An 18,539-nucleotide genomic window follows, 5' to 3' on the forward strand; every position below is an offset into this window, starting at 1 on the left:
GTAGAGTTGGGGTCACTGCTCCCCCTTAATCCAGGTCACTCGGGGGTTTGGGTGCTCCAGATCTGTTGGGGCGGCACTGGCTGGATTTGGGGAGGACCTGGTGGGCAGAGGGTGATGGGGGAGGCCAGGGGGTCTCCTGGACCCCTGTGGGGCAGGTGCCACCCTCTGCTCCTGGCGGACATTCCCAATGCCAGAGCCTATAAATTGTGTTTGGGGGAGCAGTGGGAAGATGCTGCCCTGTCCCTTTGCTAGAGGGAGGCTGCAGGGTGCCAGGGAAGGTGCCACCATTCCTGGTGCTGACGGGTGTCCCCCCCTATAGCTGTGGCCCCCCAGGAACGCCAGAGGCAGGATGGATGAACAGAAGGTGCCCAGCGAGGAGAAGGACGCAGCCGCGCCAGGTGAGCCATGGGCAGAGACCCTGCCAGGGTGGGCAGGACTTTGGGCACCTGGCCCTGTTTGCCCTGTGCTGGTGACACCCCTGTCCCCACAGCCGATGGGGTGATGGCCTCGGAGGAGATGGGCAGCGCCGAGGGGGACCCCCTGAAACCCCCCGAAGGAGCCTCTGTGGGGCCAGAGCCGGACGACGCGGGCACGGAGGGACCTCCCGAGGCTGCCAGGTGAGGGTGGAGGACTCGGGTGGTGTGGAGCTGTCGAAGGTGTCCTAAATGTCCCTGACACCCCCTGTTGTCCCCTCCCAGCCCGCTGGGCCGCCGCTGTGCCCTCTGCAACTGTGGGGACTGGAGCCTACACGGGCAGCGGGAGCTGCAGCGCTTCGAGCCGGTGCCCGACTGGCCCGAGCGGCTGGGGGGGCACGAACCCCCTGATGGGCCCAGCCCAGGGGCTCCCCCAGGGCCCAGCCAGCTCCCCCCAGAGCCAGAGCTGGCGGGTGACAGCCTGGCACAAATTGGCTTCTCCGAGGGGGTGACGCCAGCGCAGCTCTTCGAGCCGACGGGTGAGTGTGATCACGGCATGAGGGTCCTCACCGCCACTTGAGTGTCTCCATTGCCACCTGAGTGTCCCCATCCTGCCACCCGAGTGTCCCCAAGCTGTCCCTGACTCCCCCTCCCCACAGGGCACTGCTGGGTGCACCACTGGTGTGCGGCCTGGGCGGCCGGTGCGGGGCCGGACGTGGCTGGCGTGGCCAGAGCTGTTTTCTCAGGGATCTCACAGGTGAGCAGATCCCAAAGGGGGTTCAGGGGGACGGCAGGGTTTGCTGCACGCTTGCTGACCCTCTCAACTCCTCTGCTCACAGAAATGTGAACGCTGCGGGCGGGCGGGCGCCACCATCCCGTGCCGGGCGGCCGCCGGCTGCTCCCGCCTCTACCACTTCCCCTGCGCCGCCGCCAGCGGCTGCTTCCAGTCCATGAAGACCTTGCGGCTGCTCTGCCCCGAGCACGTGGCTGAGGCCGTGGATATGGGTGCGTGGGGCTGGGGACACCACCCTTGGGTGCTGGGAGCCTCCTGCCCTGCTCCCAGCAGGGTGGAACCCCGCGAGCAGGCGGCCCTGACGCCCTTTTCTCGTGGCTGACAGAGGACGCGCGGTGCTCGGTGTGCAGCGGGCCGGGCGAGCTGCAGGACCTGGTGTTCTGCACCAGCTGCGGGCAGCACTTCCACGGGGCCTGCCTGAACATCTCCCTGACGCCTCGCAAGCGCTCGGGCTGGCAGTGCCCCCGGTGCAAAGTGTGCCAAACCTGCAGGTGAGCCCCCAGACCCGCGCTGGGGAGTGGGGTGTGCACTCAAAGAGGGGTCCCAGCCTTCACTTTCCCCTGTGCCCTACAGGCAGCCCGGCCAGGACTCTGCCATGCTGGTGTGCGAGGCGTGTGACAAGGGCTACCACAGCTCCTGCACGGAGCCAGCCACCCAGGGCCTCCCCACCGGCTCCTGGAAGTGCAAGGTACGTCCTGCTCTCACTTGGGGTACGCTGTGCCTGCCCCCCCTGCACCCCTTGACACATCTCTGCTTCCCCCCAGAACTGCTGGGTCTGCTCAGACTGTGGCCAGCGCCCCAGCTCCAGCTGCCGGTGGTCCCCGGGCTCGGAGGTGTGTGGGGACTGCCAGCAGCGCCGTGCCACGGCCAATGTCCCCACGGCGCCAGAACCTTCACCACAGCCTGACCCACCTGCCCAGATGTGAGTGGGGATGGGAGTGCTGCTTTGGAGGGGGGGGCTCAGGCCCTCTGTGGGGTGGCCTGAGTGCTGTCCCCTCACCCAGGTTCCCCCATCCCAGGTCAGAGTCCCCTGTCCCCAGCGACTCGACGGATGCGCCCGTGCCCCCGCCTGAGCTGGAGCCTGTGGGGTGTGATGAGGAGACGCAGCCCCTCGTGGAACCCAAGGAGACACCCCCAGACCCCCAAGAGGCACCCCCAGACCCCAAGGAGGCTCCCCCAGGCAATGCTGAGTGTCCTCCTGGCGAGCTGGCCTCTGTGGAGGTGCCCCCCAGTGAAGAACCCCCCGAAGAACTTCCCTCAGATGAGCTGCCCCTCGATCAGCCGCCCCCCGACACGCAGCCCTCTGACATTCAGCCTCCTGAAGTGCAGCCCCCTGAGGAGCCCCTTCCTCTCCTGCTGCCCCCCGAGGAGCCTCCCTGTGAGGAGCTGCCCCTCGAGACCCCATCCCTTGCTGAGCTGCCCCCTGACAGACCCTCCCTCGAGGAGTTGCCCCCCAGTGAACCCCCCCACAACGAGCTGCCCCTCGATGTCCCTCCCCTTGCTGAGCTGCCCCCTGAGAAACCAGCGTTTGAAAAGTCACCCCCCCGTGAGCTGCCCCCCCCTGAAGTACTGCCCGTTGACAAATCACCCTCTGACGAGCTGCCCCCCAACGAGTCACCCCCCAAACCTCCCCCCCTTGAAGAGCCACCCCTCAATGAGCCATCCCTGGATGAGCTGCCCCTCAACAAGCCACCCCCTGAGGAGCTGCCCCCCAGTGAACCTCCCCCCATGGAGCTGCTCCCCAAGGACCCCCTTCCTGAAGCGCTGCCCCCCGAGAAGCTGAGCCCTGAAGAGCCCCCCCTTGTTGAGTTGGCCCCTGAAGAGCCAGTCCCCAGCGAGCTGCCCCCCGAGGAGGACCTGAAACCACCAGGTAATCTGGGCACTTCTCACTGTCCTCTTTTCCCTCCTCTGGATGTTTTTTTGCGGCTTCTCCCAGCCCTGGCTTTGCCTGATTCATCTATTCCTTCTCTTTTCATATGTTGGTGCCCTGTTTGGGGTACTTTGGGACCTCTCAATGCCAGGCTGGGTGGCACAGGGAGGGGATGGAGGGGACCCCCACACTCCCTCACCCCATCTCCATCCCCCAGGTCTCCTCCCTGAGGTGACAGTGGCAGAGGAAGCGCCAGCCCTGGCTCCAGAGGTGCTCCCTGAGGAGGAGATGGAGCTGGAGCCAGAGCCCTCGCTGCCCCCTGAGATGACACCCCCACCCTCAGCTCCCCCAGGTGGGTCTGGGGAAACACCAGGGTTGGGACTGGGGGTGTGGGTGTCTCTGGGGGGGCTGTGGTATCTCACACTTCTCCCCTCTCTCCCCCCAGCTCTCCGTGCCATCTCACCTGCACGGACCCCAGCGCCCTCCCCTGATGCCAAGGAGGACGAGGTGCTCGAGCCCCCCACGCCAGCCCTGCCCGAGCCCCCTGGCAGCCCTGGCATCGCCATGGACACCGACCCCCCTGGCTCCCCACCGCCACCCCTGGGCTCTCCTGCTGTCACCCTGGCCCCTGCCGAGCCCCCTGAGGATGAGGAGATGGAGATGGCCGCTGCTGAGGGGGAGTCCCCAGCCAGCCCCCCTGCAGATGCCCCCCAGGGCAGCCCATCCCCCGAGCTGAGGCCCTTCCCAAGCCTGCCTGAGGAGGAGGAAGAGGAGGAAGAAGAAGCACCGAGGCTGGAGAGGGAGGGCACCAGTGGAAGCTCCCCACCACTCAGCGAGGAGGATGCCCTGGAAGAAGGCCGGGCTGGGGGGGAAGCAGAAGTCAAGCGGTCACCTTCAGGGTCACCCCTGCTCCTGGAACCAGAGGAGCTGGGCCCCGAGACCCCCATGGAGGTGTGCACCACCACCGAGAAGCTGCTGGGCCACGGGGACGAGGGGTGCCCCGAGCCCCCCGCGCTGCGCCCACGGCCCGACATCCTCAACGAGATCTCCAACCTGAGCCAGGGGGACACGAGCAGCAGCTTCCCCGGCTCGGAGCCGCTGCTGGGCTCCCCAGACCCTGAGGGTGGGGGGTCTCTGTCCCCTGAGCTGGGCCCAGCCTCAGCTGATGCCAGTCTGCAGAAGGAGGATGCCGGGTCACTGCCAATGGGTGCTGAGACCGATGACTCGCTGCTCTTCGAGCCAGCAGCCAAGGGGGACGGGGACAAGAGCCGGCGCCGCAGCTCCCCAGGCCGCTCCCGTGTCAAGCAGGTATAGGGAGACTCCCCTCACCACAATTTTGGGGGGACCCCTCACCCTGAGCCCCCTCACTGGGCAGCAAGTAGGCGAGTGTGTGGTGGGGTGGGATGGGGGCAGTGCCCTCTCTGCTGCCCTGGCATGGGGGGTCCCACTGCTCCCAGTGCTGTAACTCCCCTCTCCCCTCGGCCACAGGGTCGCAGCAGCAGCTTCCCAGGGCGGAGACGCCCCCGAGGTGGCTCCCACGGGGGCCGGGGCCGAGGCCGGGCACGCCTGAAGTCGACCACCTCGTCTGTGGACACCTTAGCAGTAAGGCTGGGCTGGGGCAGGGAGGGTCCAGGGGATCCTTGAGCTTTGAGAGTCTCCCCCATCCCTTTCTCTATCATCTCTCCCATGGAAAGACTTGAGGCCTTCATGTGGGGTGGGTTGGGTCTTATGGAGTCTCATGCCTGCGCCTTTGCTGAGTCTGGGGGCTTCACCACAAAAAATAGGGCAGGTACAGAGCTGCACCCTGGGGAGGGGTTCTGCTGGCCCTGCATCTTCCTGATGCCCTCACACTGTACAGAGGGGGTGTCCTCAGTGCTGAGCCTCCCTCTCTGTCCTCAGCTCGCTGATGTGGAGAGCTCGCCCAGCAAGGAGGAGGATGAGGACGATGATGACACCATGCAGAACACAGTCGTCCTCTTCTCCAACACTGACAAGTTTGTGCTCATGCAGGTAACCAGGGCATGGCAGGATGGACAGACGGACAGGGTGGGACAGACTCTGTCTCTCCTCTGCCAGCTGTGTCTCCTCACTCACAACCTCTCCCCCTTCAGGACATGTGCGTGGTGTGTGGCAGCTTCGGGCGTGGGGCCGAGGGGCACCTGCTCGCCTGCTCCCAGTGCTCCCAGTGCTACCACCCCTACTGTGTCAACAGCAAGGTGAGGAGGGGGCCCAGCACCCCCAGCCCCACCCCAGAACTGTGCTGTGCCCCCCAAGGACACACAAGGTCGTGCCTGGCACGTCTTGTGTGTTGAGTTGTGCTCCGACATGTCCACGCCAAGCCCTGGGGTGTGGATGTGGGGTAGCCTGGAGACCCTCGTGGCCGTGCCCAGGGCTCACGTGGGTGCCCTCCCGTGTGCCCAGATCACCAAGGTGATGCTGCTGAAGGGCTGGCGCTGCGTGGAGTGCATCGTGTGCGAGGTGTGCGGCAAAGCCTCGGACCCCTCGCGCCTGCTGCTCTGCGACGACTGCGACATCAGCTACCACACCTACTGCCTGGACCCCCCGCTGCAGACCGTGCCCAAGGGCGGCTGGAAGTGCAAGTGGTGCGTGGGGGACACACACACAGGGCTGAAATTTGGGCTCTAAATTTGGGGTGCTGACCCTTTGGGCGCCTCTCTGCAGGTGCGTGTGCTGCGTGCAGTGTGGGGCTGCATCTCCTGGCTTCCACTGCGAGTGGCAGAACAACTACACCCACTGTGCCCCCTGTGCCAGCCTGGTTGTGTGCCCCTTCTGCCGTGAGAAATACGTGGAGGACGATCTGCTCATCCAGTGCCGGCACTGTGATCGGTGAGCACCGTGCCCTGGGTTCCAGGGGCTTGAATTTGGGGTCCTCCCAGCGAGGCTGTGGTGTGTTATGGTCCCCCGTGCTCCCCACAGGTGGTTGCATGCCGCGTGTGACAGCCTCTTCACTGAGGAGGAGGTGGAGCAAGCTGCAGATGAAGGTTTTGACTGCAGCGCCTGCCAGCCCTACGTGGTCAAACCCGGTGAGTTCATGGGGCAGGGGGGAACTCTGGGGGATTTGGGGGGCATTTGAGGGCTGTGGGGACTCACCTGCTCCTCTGCTTTCCTGCCACAGTGCCCGCGCCTTCTGCAGAGATGATCAAAGCCAAGGATCCAGGTACGTGCTGGGCTTCCCAGGGCTGTGCCATCCTCTGGCTTACACGCCCAGCGCTGCCATTTGTCCCCAACGCTGGCATTTGTCCCCTCAGAGCCCCAGTATTTCCGCTTCGAGGGCGTGTGGCTGACAGAGACGGGGATGGCCGTGCTGCGCAACCTGACCCTGTCACCCCTGCACAAGCGGCGGCAGCGCAAGGGCCGCCCGGGCACCCTCAACGGGGACGGGGGGCTGGAGGGGGGCGACCCCCTGGGCCCTGAGGACAAGAAGGATGGTGACCTGGACACGGATGAGCTGCTCAAAGCTGACGGTGGGTGTTGCTGCTGGCAGAGCTGAGGCGTTGCAGCGTGGGTGTTCCTGCTGGGAGAGCCGGGGGGGTTGCAGTGTTGGGGTGTCAGGGGGTCCCACTAATGTGCACCCCCCCCAGCAGTGGGTGTGGAGCACATGGAGTGTGAGATCAAGCTGGAGGCTCCGGCCAGCCCTGACCGTGACGTTGGAGCTGATGGGGACTCGGGGAAGGGGCTGGAGGACCCTGAGGAGTGCAAGAAGAGGAAGCGCAAACCGTACCGGCCTGGTGAGTGTCCTGCAGTGTCCTGCAGGCTCTGAACCCTTCTGGGCTCTTCTGTGACCCCACTGTGATCCCCACTCCTCCTCTGCCCCCCAGGCATCGGTGGGTTCATGGTCAGGCAGCGCAAGTCCCACACGCGGCTCAAGAAGATCTCAGCAGTGCTGCCAGACGTGGGGCGTGAGGGGCTGAGCACCGAGGGACACCCTGAGGATGGTAGGGCCCAGTGATTCCCTGGTTTTTCCCCCTCTCTTCCCCCCCACCCCGTTTTCCCCCCCCTTCCCCCATCTTTTCCCCCCCTTTTCCCCCTTTTTTCCCCCTTTTCCCCCCTTTTTCCCCTTTCCCCCTTTTTTCCCCCCTTTTCTCCTTTTTTTCTCCCTTCCCTTCCCTTCCCTTCCCTTCCCTTCCCTTCCCTTCCCTTCCCTTCCCTTCCCTTCCCTTCCCTTCCCTTCCCTTCCCTTCCCTTCCCTTCCCTTCCCTTCCCTTCCCTTCCCTTCCCTTCCCTTCCCTTCCCTTCCCTTCCCTTCCCTTCCCTTCCCTTCCCTTCCCTTCCCTTCCCTTCCCTTCCCCTTTATTTCCCATTCCCTTCTCACCCCCAGGGATGTGCAGTGCCCCTCCAGTGGCACAGGACCATCCCCAGACCCTTTTTTGGGGGTGGTTTTCATTGCTGGGGGGCTCTTGCAGGGGCTCCTGGTGACGTCCCAGCCGAGGCTGGCCTGGATCCTGGCTCAGGAGAGGGGGACGAGAAGAAGAAGCGCCGGGGACGGAAGAAGAGCAAGTTGGAGGACATGTTCCCCCCGTACCTGCAGGTGGGATGGATGGGTGGAGGGGCTTGGAATGGATGAGGAGATGGATGGGGGAGACCCCCACATGCTGATAGAACCCCCTCCCCAATTGCAGGAGGCGTTTTTTGGGAAGGCACTGATGGACCTGAGCCGCAAGGCGCTGCTGGCAGCAGGCGGGGTTGGGGACGGGGCCGCCCGCCCCGCCTTGGGCCAGGGTGCCCCAAGGCCCAAGGGGGACCCCAACCTCGCTGGGGCACTGCAGGGGGGCACCCCGGACAGGAGGGAGACCCCCACCCACCCCCGAGGTGAGTGTGGCCAGGAGTGGGTCTGCAGCTTAACACGGGGGGAGTTACAGGGGTTGGCGAGGGGTTGTTGTGGGTCCCTACTGGGGTTGGGGATCCCTGGGCTTGTTGGGACTTGTGGGAGTTGTCCCTGGGGTTATTGGAACTTGTTGGGGTCCCCAGGATGGCTGAGGGGGTTGTTCAGGGTCCCTGGGCTTGTTGGGGGTTGTCCCTGGGTTTGTTGGAATTGTTGGGGTCCCCAGGATGGCTGAGGGGGTTGTTCAGGGTCCCTGGGCTTGTTGGGGGTCTTGAGGGTATATTGGGGGTCCCTGGGTTTGTTGGGGCTCGTTGGGGTCACCAGGATGGCTGGGAATGGCTGAGGGGATTGTTCAGGGTGCCTGGGGATATCAGATGTCGCTGGGGTTGTTGGGGTTTCTTGGGGGTTGTCCTGAGGTTGCTGTGGGATCCCTGCCTTGTTGGAAGTTCTTGGGGTCCCCAGGATGGCTGGGAATGGCTGAGGGGGTTGTTGAGGGTCCTGGGTTATTGGGGGTCTTGGGGGGATATCGGAGTCGCTGGATTGTTGGGGACCCCCGTTGTGAGCAGTGCTGGGGGCTCTGAGGCTCGTTGGGCAAGGCCGAGGGCTGTGAGGGCGGCCATCACCGCTGAGGGAAGGCACTGGGGCTCGGGGGAGGGGGGATCCTGACCCTGCTCACTGAATCCTGGGCTACCCTGCAGGCGACGACAGCACTGACGGCAGCGCCGCCGCTCCCGATGACGATGGCAAGGACGACGCCAAGGCCGAGGAGCTGGGTGAGACCCCTGTGGGGACCCTCAGAGCCGAGTCCTCCACGGGGCACAGGGCGCCCACACGCACCGAGACCAAACTCTCTATGGTTGAGGGCTCCGCTCTAGGCAGGGCTGAGCTCTATGGTCAATCCCATGATGCCCGTGACCATAGAGTGGGGCTTAGAGCGCCCCCTTGTGGCGCGGCGCCGCTGGAGGACCGATGGATTCGTGTCCCTTGTTGGGTGACAGGGGCTGCCCCATGGGGGTCCCCAAAACCCTGAGCCGGGGTTCCCCAGGGGGCTGAGGGCACTTCTTGATTCTTCCTCAGGAGCCGACGAGCCCAAGGATTCCCCAGACCGCGGGGACACCGAAAAACCGGCCACCCCAGGCGAGGGAGCGCTGAGTTCCGACCTCGACAAGATCCCCACGGAAGGTGAGACCATCCTGTGCTCCCTCTTCTGCTGAAGGTGTGCCAGGACCGTGACCCCGAGGTTTCTCTGCTTCCCATCAGTGTGGTATTTGCACCCAGCTTCTCCTGTGTTTGTCTCTGCAGAGCTGCCCAAGATGGAGAGCAAGGACGTGCAGCAGCTCTTCAAGGACGTGCTGGGCTCAGCGGAGCGTGGGGAGCAGCCCCTCAACTGCGTGGCCGCGGGGATGGAGGCCGGGCAGGACCCCAGCCGAGCACAGCGGCCCTTCCTGCAAGGAGACCTACAGCTCTCGGGGCAGGGTGGGTGGAATTGGCAGAGCCCTCATCATCCAGGAGGTCCCTGGAATTGTGTGGTGAAGGGCAGGGATTGTTTCCAGCCTCAGGAAAGCCAAACTCACTCACTCACTCAACGGTGCCTGTGGTGTCTGAGAGCCCATACTCCTGGGTATTCCCTGTTGCTCTGAGGGTGAATCTAGAGAAGAATTTGGGGGTTGTGCTGTCTGGGAGTTGTTTGGACTCCCAGGGTAGGTGCAGGTTTGTTCCCCAACTTTGTTTTCCCTGCAACCCATCTTGTTTCCCTCATAGGGAGCGTTTCCCTGGGCTCACTCTCCGGATCTGTCTCCTTGGACTCGTACTCGGGGGTCTGCCAGTCCCCATTCCTCGACAACAGGTACTCAGAGGAGCTGGGGGTCCCCTCCTTGGAGGAACTGAACTGCAGGCTGTCCTGTGACCCACACATTCTTACAACCTGTAACACTCTCTCCACTCAGGGAGCGGAGTGGCTTCTTCAGCCCAGACCACTGCGAGCCCGAGAGCCCCTGGGCCAGCAGCTCGGCCGCCACCACCCCCTCGACCCCCACGACGCCCACGACGGAGGGCGAGGGCGACGGGCTGTCCTACAACCAGCGCAGTTTGCAGCGCTGGGAGAAGGACGAGGAGCTGGGTGAGCTCTCCACCATCTCCCCTGTCCTCTACGCCAACATGAACTTCCCCAACCTCAAGCAGGATTATCCAGGTAGGGCTCTGGGGGGGCTGCAGCCGCCCCATTGGGGTGAGGGTTGGGGGTATGGGTGGAGTGTAACTCCCCTGGTTCCTTTTTTGAGGGGAGATCCCAGCTGTTCTGCCACTGAAGTGTTCTTTAAAGTGGGTAGGGGGTCTTAGCTCTGTCTCCTGGGTTGTCCCTTCACATGAGGGTGGGACAGTGACCCACCAAGGATAGGAGTGAGCTCCTCAGGTCCGGGCTAACGTTGCTTTCCTCCCCTGTATCTGCTCGTACTGGACTCCCAGACTGGTCGAGCCGCTGCAAACAGATCATGAAGCTCTGGAGGAAAGTCCCTGCCACGGACAAAGCCCCATATTTGGTGAGTGCCAGGAGGTCAGTGGGGTGGTGGGGCCGGGGCACCCGGGGGGCTGCAAGTCAGCTGGCTTCGTGTCTTTGTTAGCAAAAGGCCAAAGATAACCGGGCGGCTCATCGCATCAACAAGGTGCAGAAGGTACGTGAGGCGCGGGGAGGTGCCCGGCGGCCCCGGCCCAGCCTTGGGGGACATTGCTGTGCCCGCCCCAGCCCGTGCCCACCCCGTGGGGAGGGGCTCCCACAGCGCTGACAGCCCGGCTCTCTCTGCAGCAGGCCGAGAGCCAGATCAACAAGCAGACCAAAGGGGAGGGACTGCGCAAGCCCGAGAGGCCCTCGCTGCACCTGCGGATCCCGGTGCCGCCGGGGGCACAGCCCATCTACATCAGCAGCCCCCCAGCCACCGGCGAGGGCTTCCTGAAGCCCCCAGCGGGTGCTGGAGGGGGACCTGAGTCTCCCAGCGAGCTCTTCCTCAAGCTCCCGCCCCAGTCCCCTGCCCAAGTGCCTTCGCACGATCCCTACGGCGCGGCGCCCGCCTACGCGCTGGAGCCTCGCTTCCCCTCGCCCCTGGGCCAGAGCCCCACGTCGGGGGCTGCCTTCCAGCCCTTCCCTAGCCAGCCCCAGCCCCTCACAGCCCCCCGTGCTCCCCCTGACTTCCACCCCACCCCGCCTGGCACCCCTCGGCACCAGCCTGGCACCCCTGACCCCTTCCTGAAGCCCCGGTGCCCCTCCTTGGACAACCTGTCGGTGCCAGGGAGTCCTGGGGCACGGCCCCCTGAGGCCCTGCTCTCTCCCCTGCCTTTTGGGGAGCAGAAGAAGGGTCTGGAGGTGAAGAAGGAGGATGGGGGAAGCCTGGGGGTCTGCTCACCTGGCTATGCTTCTGCCATGGGCTACGGGGACTCCCCAGGCGGCCCCCACCTCTCGGCTGCGGAGCTGAAGGCGGCCGACGTCTTCAAAGCCCCCATGACCCCTCGGGTCTCTCAGGTAGAGCCGCAGAGCCCGGGGCTGGGGCACCGGCCCCCCGACCCCCATCCCCTGGCCCCCTCGCCCCCAGGCCACCCTGATTTGTACCGTCAGTCTCCCTACCTGGACCCCTACTCACAGCCCCCACTGACGCCCCGGCTGCAGCCCCCCGAGGCCTGCTGCGCCCTCCCGCCCCGCTCGCTGCCCTCTGAGCCCTTCTCCCGCATCCCCGCCAGCCCCCAGTCCCAGTCCAGCTCCCAGTCCCCCCTGACCCCCCGCCCTCTGTCCAACGAAGCCTTCTGCCAGTCCCCAGTCACCCCTCGCTTCCAGTCCCCGGATCCCTACTCCCAGCCGCCCTCCCGGCCGCAGTCCCGGGATCCCTTCACCCCGCTGCACAAACCCCCCCGCCCACAGCTGCCGGAGCCGGGGTTCAAATCAGTGGGGGCAGCTGGCGGAGCTTTTGGGGGCACCCCAGCAGGTGACCCCCACGCCAAGGCAGCGGCAGGGCCACAGCCGCCCTTTGCCCGCTCGCCCGGTGCCAGCGTTTTCCCGGGCAGCCAGCCCGCCATGCGCTTCACCTTCCCCCCGGCCGTCTCAGAGCCGCTCAAGGGCTCCCCGTCCCACCAGCCCCATGGGATCAACAGCCATTACGGCTCTGGGAAGCCCCAGAGCTCGGCCTACGCCTCGTCCCCCAGCTTCCACCAGGCCAGCAGCCCGCTGGGCCCTGGCACCGCCGCCCCCGACTCCTACAGCCTCTCGCCCCTGCGGCCGCCATCGGTGCTGCCGCCGCAGGCCCCGGCTCCCCCGCAGCAGCAGGACCCTTCTGGAACCTTCCTGCCCCGCGCTGCGCTGGGACTGACGGCCGACAAGAGGGAGGAGGTGGCTGCAGGGCTCTCAGCACCCCCAAACCGGGAGCTGGCGGAGCTGCCCGGTGCCCAGGACGGGGCTCTGGGCACCATGAGCCAGTCGGAGCTGGAGAAGCAGCGGCAGGTGAGGTCTCTCCTGGGATCTTGTTGCATCCATTTGGGTTTGGGAGAGAATGGAAGGGAAAAACTGGGGCTGTGAAGACATTAATGGGCACTCTGTGTATGGTTTGTTTTGCTGGTTTTGGTCCTGTTGCCACTCTGGGCTCTAACACTGAGTTCTCAGTGTCAGTGGCTCCAGGAGCTGCTCACCAGTTGCATCCATTTGGGTTTGGGAGAGAATGAGAGGGAAAAACTGGGGCTGTGAAGGCGTTAATGGCCACTCTGTGCATGGTTTGTTTTGCTGATTTTGGTCCTGTTGCCACTCTGGGCTCTAAATCTGAATTCTCAGCACCAGTGGCTCCAGGAGCTGCTCATCCAGTTGCATCCATTTGGGTTTGAGAGAGAATGGGAGGGGAAAACTGGGGCTGTGAAGGCATTGATGGGCACTCTCTGTGTGGTTTATTTTTGGTTTTGGTCCTGTTGCCACTCTGGGCTCTAACACTGAGTTCTCAGCGTCATTGGCTCCAGGAGCTGCTGACCAGTTGCATCCATTTGGGTTTGGGAGAGAATGAGAGGGAAAAACTGGGGCTGTGAAGGCTTTAATGGTCACTCTGTGCATGGTTTGTTTTGCTGATTTTGGTCCTGTTGCCACTCTGGGCTCTAACTCTGGATTCTTCTCAGCGCCAGCGGCTCCGGGAGCTGCTGATCCGGCAGCAGATCCAGAGGAACAGCCTTCGGCAGGAGAAGGAGAGCGCGGCTGCTGCCGCCTCCTCCTCACCCGCTGCCTGGGCACCTGAGAGCGGGCAGAGCTTCGAGCTGAGCCGGGGCATGGCCCCGTACCAGCCAGCACAGGTGGGAGAACTGGGGCACAGTGGGCATGGGGAGGGGTGTGGCTGAGGGAGGAGCAAGGGGGGATGCAGCTGATAGAGGGGCAAATCCGGGGATGTGGCTGATGGTGGGACACGGGGGATGATGTGGCTGGTGGAGGGGCACAGGAGGGATGTGGCTGATGGAGGGGCATGATGGGCATGGCAGGGGAATGTGGCTGATAGAGGGGCATGGGAGGATGCAGCTGGTGGAAGGACATGGGGGTATGTGCCTGATGGAGGGGCACGGGGGGGATGTGGCTGATGGAGGGGCACGGGGGGGATGTGGCTGATGGAAGGGCATGGTGGGCACGGGGTGGAGGGATGTGGCTGATGGAGGGACACGGGAACAATGCAGCTGATGGAGGGGCATGAGGGGATGTGGCTGATGGAGGGGCACAGTGGGCACGGGGGGGATGTGGCTGATGGAGGGGCAAGGAGGATGCAGCTGAGGGAGGGACGCAGGGGAATATGACTGATGGAGGGGGGCAAGGGGAATCATGTGGCTGGTGGAGGGGCACGTGGGGGATGAAGCTGGTGGAGGGGCATGGGAGGATGAAGCTGGTGGAGGGTCATGGCAGGGGAATATGGCTGAGAGGGGCATGGGGGATAACGTGGCTGATGGAGGGGCATGGTGGGCACTGGGAAATGTCGCTGATGGAGGGACATGGGAAGAATGCAGCTGATAGAGGGGCTTGGGGGGTGTGGCTGATAGAGGGGCTTGGGGGATGTGGCTGATAGAGGGGCTTGGGGAATGTGGCTGATGGAGGGGCTTGGGGGATGTGGCTGATAGAGGAGCATGGGGGGATGCAGCACAGGGGGGGATGTGGCTGATTGAGGGACTTGGGGAGATGTGGCTGATAGAGGAGCATGGGGATGTGGCTGATGGAGGGGCTTGGGGGATGTGGCTGATAGAGGGGCTTGGGGGATGTGGCTGATGGAGGAGCATGGGGGATGTGGCTGATAGAGGGGCTTGGGGGATGTGGCTGATAGAGGGGCTTGGGGGATGTGGCTGATAGAGGAGCATGGGGGATGTGGCTGATAGAGGGGCTTGGGGGGATGCAGCTGAGGGAAGGGCACGGAGATGTGGCTGATGGAGATGTAAAGATGGATGTTGTGGTTGATGGAGGGACAAGAGGGATGCTGTGGCTGATGGATGGGTGACTCTTTTTTCCTTCCTTTTCCCAGGACAAGGCTCTCCTGGGCACTCTGGCCACGGCAGCAGGCGCAGGGAAGCTGCCTGGCTCCGTCATGGTGCAGGCAGCGTTCACGCAGGACGAGCGGCTCTCCCGGCCCCCGCCGGCGGCCACGCCAGCCATGCTGGACATCAGCGGGCGGTGGGTGCCCCCTGGCAGTGCCACGGGCTCAGCGTGCAGGGGTGGGAGCCGGCAGACATCACCCACAGACCCCCAGCGTGCGGGGATCGCTCTGGAGGGAGGGGATGGCTGTGGGATTTTGGGTGCTTGGCACGGTCTTAGAGGGATGGGACGTGGCGTGTCGGGGCTGTGCCAAGCTGGTGCCAACACCACGGTGTCTTGCAGGGCGGCGGTGGGGCCTCCCCAGGCCTTCTACCCCCGTGGGGTGTTCCCATCACCATCCCCACAGCAGCAGCAGCAGCAGCAGCACCTGTGGCAGCAGCAGCAGCAGCAACAAGCAGCAGTGGCGGCCCTGAGGCTCCCTGTCACCTCCCGCTTCGCCCCCCCAGCCGCTGGCACCCCCATGGGCACCCTGGGCACCCGCCTGCCCACCCCTGCCGAGGCCGTGCCCCCCTCGGCAGCTGCCCTGGGCGCTCCCTTCATCGAGCTCCGACACAACGTGCAGAAAGGACCTGGGGGTGTCGTGGGATCTCCCTTTGCCCCGCAGGCGCCCCGGCCTCGATTCTTCCTGCCCGGGGAGGAGGGCACCCCGCAGGCCCTGTGCACCCCAGTGATGCCCATGCAGGCGCTGCCATCCCAGAAGGTTCCAGCGCCGCTGCCACCCGCGTCCCCACAGGGAGCCGAGATGGGCAACAGCCACCAGCAGCCCCACGCCAAGGTGGCACCTCCACTGCCAGCGCCCACCCTGGAGCTGCAGCAGCACATCCCTCCGCGCCCCCTGTCCTCCGGTGCCACCCTGCGCCCCGAGGGTGCCAAGGATGGCCCTGCTCCAGAGCCTGCGCCCGCCCCTGGGAAAAGCCACCTGAGCCTGGAGGGGGCACGGCTGCCCTGCGAGGTGCCCGTGGAGCCCGATCTGGATGACGACTTTGGCTCCCACAAGGACTTGGAAGATGATGATGATTTGGCCAACCTTAGCCTGGATCCAGATGTGGCCAAAGGGGACGATGACTTGGACAACTTGGACAGCCTGGAGACAGCAGACCCCCACCTCGACGACCTGCTGAACGGTGATGAGTTCGACCTGCTGGCCTACACCGACCCCGAGCTGGACACCGGGGACAAGAAGGACATCTTCAACGAGCACCTGCGCCTGGTGGAGTCGGCCAACGAGAAGGCAGAGCGGGAGGCCCAGCTCAAGACAGAACCACCAGCACCCACCTTGAAGCTCCCTGACGCTGGGGACAGCAAAGATGTGACCCCATCTGCAGAGGATCAGGAGGTGCCCAAGGAAGGATTGGTGTCTGGGATGGGCTTGGGACTCTCTGCCTGCCCCACGGGCGCTGTGCTGGCCCCTGACCCGACTTTCAAGGCGCAGGGTGCAGAGGCAAAGCCCGCTTCGCTGCCCACTGATGTCAAGCCCAAGCTGGAGGAAGGCTGCCTGAAGACCTCGCCCTGCCAGTTCACCACCGCCGGTCCCCCCATCAAGTCAGAGGCACTGCAGGGCACAGATAAAATCTCTGCCTCCCTGGGACTGAGTGTCAAACCTGGCCAGACCCTCCTGAGCTCCAGCACTGGCCCCACTCGCCTTGGCATGACTCAGTTCTCCAACAGTGGCCACGCCGGTGTCCCCGTGCTGGAGAAGGACCCCTACACCGGCCCTGGCCGTGGGCTGGCAACTGCCCAGCTGGGTGGTCAGACCAACCCCTTGCTGGAGAAGTTTGAGCTGGACAGTGGAGCTTTGGGGCTGGGCAGTGCCCGGCACTCGCCAGCAGATGACCTGGACAAGATGGAGAGCTCCTTGGTGGCCAGCGAGCTGCCCCTGCTCATCGAGGACCTCCTGGAGCACGAGAAGAAGGAGCTGCAGAAGAAGCAGCAGATGTCAGCCCACCTGCCCCGTGGCACCCCCCACCTCCAAGCCCCGGGGCACCCCATGCTGCACACAGGGGCATCTGGGCAGCCTCCCGAGGGGCAGCCACCCCGTCTGGGCACCCCTCAGACTCCCCTCCAGCTGGGGCTGGTGGCCCGGCCACCTCTGCTGCCACCGCAGCCCCCCCGGCTCAACGCACCCCAGCAGGGCCCAGCTCTGGCCCCCCACATGGGCATGGGCTCTGGGCAGCCCCACGTGCTGTCGTCCCCCCATGGGGTGCAGGTGGCCCTGGGGCAGCCACAGCAGAGCCAGCAGCAGGTGCTGGTGCAGAAGCCGATGGGCGGGGTGCAGCCCCCCAGCCTGGGCCTGAAGCCCCCCCAGCTCGTCATGCAGCAGCAGTTGGCCAACAGCTTCTTCCCAGACACAGGTAGGGGCTGGGGGGGGGATTTTTTTTTGTGGGAGCACGAGGCCTTTTTGGGTGTGGGGGTATAGGGCTGAACGTGCTCTGGTCTCTGTCTCAGCAGACCTGGACAAGTTTGCGGCTGAGGACATCATGGACCCCATTGCCAAGGCCAAGATGGTGGCACTGAAGGGCATCAAGAAGGTGATGGCTCAGGGCAGCATTGGGGTGGCCCCAGGCATGAACAGGTAACAGACAAGGGGATCTGGGGGGCACAGGGTGGGGCAGACAGGTTGCTTTGGCTCTGGCTCACAGCTCATCTCTGTGTGTGTCCCCCCAAAGGCAACAGGTTTCCCTGCTGGCCCAGCGGCTCTCGGGGGGCCCGGCTGTCTCTGAGATGCAGAACCACTTATTGGCAGGGACTGGCCAGGTGAGTGGGCTCTACAGGTGTCTCTTGGGGCTGGCAGGCCAGAACTGTTGGTTTTGTATCTCTCTGAGGGCATGGAGTCTGTGGGGAGAGGGCAGAAATCCACAGCATCCAAACACTCCCTTTTCTTGCAGGAGCGGAGTGGCACAGACCCGACCCAGGCTCGCCCCAACCCACCCACCTTTGCACAGGGCGTCATCAGTGAGTACTGACACGGCAGGGCTGGTGTGGGACAGGGCTCACCCTGCCCTGGGGCTGGGGTCTCCACTGACCTGGGGGTCCCCACTCACTCGGGGTCTCTGCTTACCCGGGGTCCCCACTGACCCAGCGTCTCTGCTTACCCGGGGTCCCCACTGACCCAGCGTCTCTGCTTACCCGGGGTCCCCACTGATCTGAGCCCTGTCCCCATCCCACAGACGAGGCTGACCAGCGCCAGTACGAGGAGTGGCTGTTCCACACGCAGCAGCTGCTGCAGATGCAGCTGAAGGTGCTGGAGGAGCAGATCGGGGCGCACCGCAAGTCCCGCAAGGCGCTCTGTGCCAAGCAGCGCACGGCCAAGAAAGCCGGCAGGGAGTTCCCCGAGGCCGATGCTGAGAAGCTGAAGCTGGTGACAGAGCAGCAGAGCAAAATCCAGAAGCAGCTGGACCAGGTAGGACCCTGGGTGCATGTGGATGGGCACCTTGTCCCTGGTGCAAATGGGATGTCCCACTGTTCCCAGTGCCAACCTTGTTATTCCCAACTTTAGCACTGTGCCATCCCCAGTGCAAACTGAGTGATGTCCTCAGAGTCAGTGTGCCATTTCTGGCTCTACTGCCCTGCTGTCCCCAGCACTGATGCTGTGCCAGTCCTGGTATTAATTCCCTGCTGTTCCTGGAACTGACACTCTGCCATTCCTGGCATTGATGTCCTACTATTCCTGGGGCTAATGCCCTGCTGTTCTGGCACTAATGAACTGCCATTCCCAGCACTAATGCCCCACTGTCTGCAGCACTGATGCCCCGCTGTCCCCAGCATTTATCCTGTGCCATTCCCAGCACTGATGCCCCACTGTCCCCAGCGTTTATCCTGTGCCATTCCTGGTGCTGATGCCCCACTGTCCCCAGCATTTATCCTGTGCCATTCCCAGCACTGTTGCCCCACTGTCCCCAGCATTTATCCTGTGCCATTCCCAGCACTGATGCCCCACTGTCCCCAGCATTTAACCTGTGCCATTCCTGCTGCTGATGCCCCACTATCCCTGGCAGTAAAGCTGTGCCATTTCTGGTGGTGGTCGTGGTGTGCCATTCCTA

The 18,539-nt window shown here is 64.4% G+C and overlaps 1 protein-coding gene across 4 annotated transcripts in view; it reads left to right on the forward strand.

Annotated features, from left to right (window-relative positions):
- KMT2D (lysine methyltransferase 2D) overlaps positions 1-18,539 on the forward strand; it is a 32,134-nt gene that overhangs the window by 1,119 nt on the left and 12,476 nt on the right. For 2 of the 4 annotated variants that reach the window (XM_058042073.1, XM_058042077.1), the window contains exons 2-39: positions 320-398; positions 491-617; positions 699-952; positions 1,073-1,170; positions 1,253-1,418; positions 1,532-1,697; positions 1,780-1,894; positions 1,971-2,128; positions 2,226-3,076; positions 3,294-3,428; positions 3,522-4,384; positions 4,565-4,678; positions 4,976-5,086; positions 5,188-5,292; positions 5,498-5,679; positions 5,759-5,923; positions 6,014-6,120; positions 6,213-6,254; positions 6,346-6,561; positions 6,682-6,825; positions 6,916-7,032; positions 7,501-7,625; positions 7,717-7,906; positions 8,618-8,692; positions 8,997-9,101; positions 9,222-9,395; positions 9,681-9,765; positions 9,866-10,110; positions 10,383-10,456; positions 10,538-10,588; positions 10,720-12,399; positions 13,056-13,226; positions 14,429-14,577; positions 14,782-16,850; positions 16,945-17,071; positions 17,166-17,253; positions 17,385-17,451; positions 17,667-17,899. In XM_058042073.1, coding sequence (XP_057898056.1) covers positions 350-398; positions 491-617; positions 699-952; positions 1,073-1,170; positions 1,253-1,418; positions 1,532-1,697; positions 1,780-1,894; positions 1,971-2,128; positions 2,226-3,076; positions 3,294-3,428; positions 3,522-4,384; positions 4,565-4,678; positions 4,976-5,086; positions 5,188-5,292; positions 5,498-5,679; positions 5,759-5,923; positions 6,014-6,120; positions 6,213-6,254; positions 6,346-6,561; positions 6,682-6,825; positions 6,916-7,032; positions 7,501-7,625; positions 7,717-7,906; positions 8,618-8,692; positions 8,997-9,101; positions 9,222-9,395; positions 9,681-9,765; positions 9,866-10,110; positions 10,383-10,456; positions 10,538-10,588; positions 10,720-12,399; positions 13,056-13,226; positions 14,429-14,577; positions 14,782-16,850; positions 16,945-17,071; positions 17,166-17,253; positions 17,385-17,451; positions 17,667-17,899 — 9,993 coding nt within the window. In that variant the 5' untranslated portion in view covers positions 320-349. The remainder of the gene's footprint in view (positions 1-319; positions 399-490; positions 618-698; positions 953-1,072; positions 1,171-1,252; positions 1,419-1,531; positions 1,698-1,779; positions 1,895-1,970; positions 2,129-2,225; positions 3,077-3,293; positions 3,429-3,521; positions 4,385-4,564; positions 4,679-4,975; positions 5,087-5,187; positions 5,293-5,497; positions 5,680-5,758; positions 5,924-6,013; positions 6,121-6,212; positions 6,255-6,345; positions 6,562-6,681; positions 6,826-6,915; positions 7,033-7,500; positions 7,626-7,716; positions 7,907-8,617; positions 8,693-8,996; positions 9,102-9,221; positions 9,396-9,680; positions 9,766-9,865; positions 10,111-10,382; positions 10,457-10,537; positions 10,589-10,719; positions 12,400-13,055; positions 13,227-14,428; positions 14,578-14,781; positions 16,851-16,944; positions 17,072-17,165; positions 17,254-17,384; positions 17,452-17,666; positions 17,900-18,539) is intronic. The other 2 variants (XM_058042074.1, XM_058042076.1) reach the window with 2 other exon arrangements.

The sequence above is a fragment of the Melospiza georgiana genome, chromosome 29 (genome assembly GCF_028018845.1).
Source record: "Melospiza georgiana isolate bMelGeo1 chromosome 29, bMelGeo1.pri, whole genome shotgun sequence".
Classification (NCBI taxonomy): Eukaryota; Metazoa; Chordata; class Aves; order Passeriformes; family Passerellidae; genus Melospiza; species Melospiza georgiana.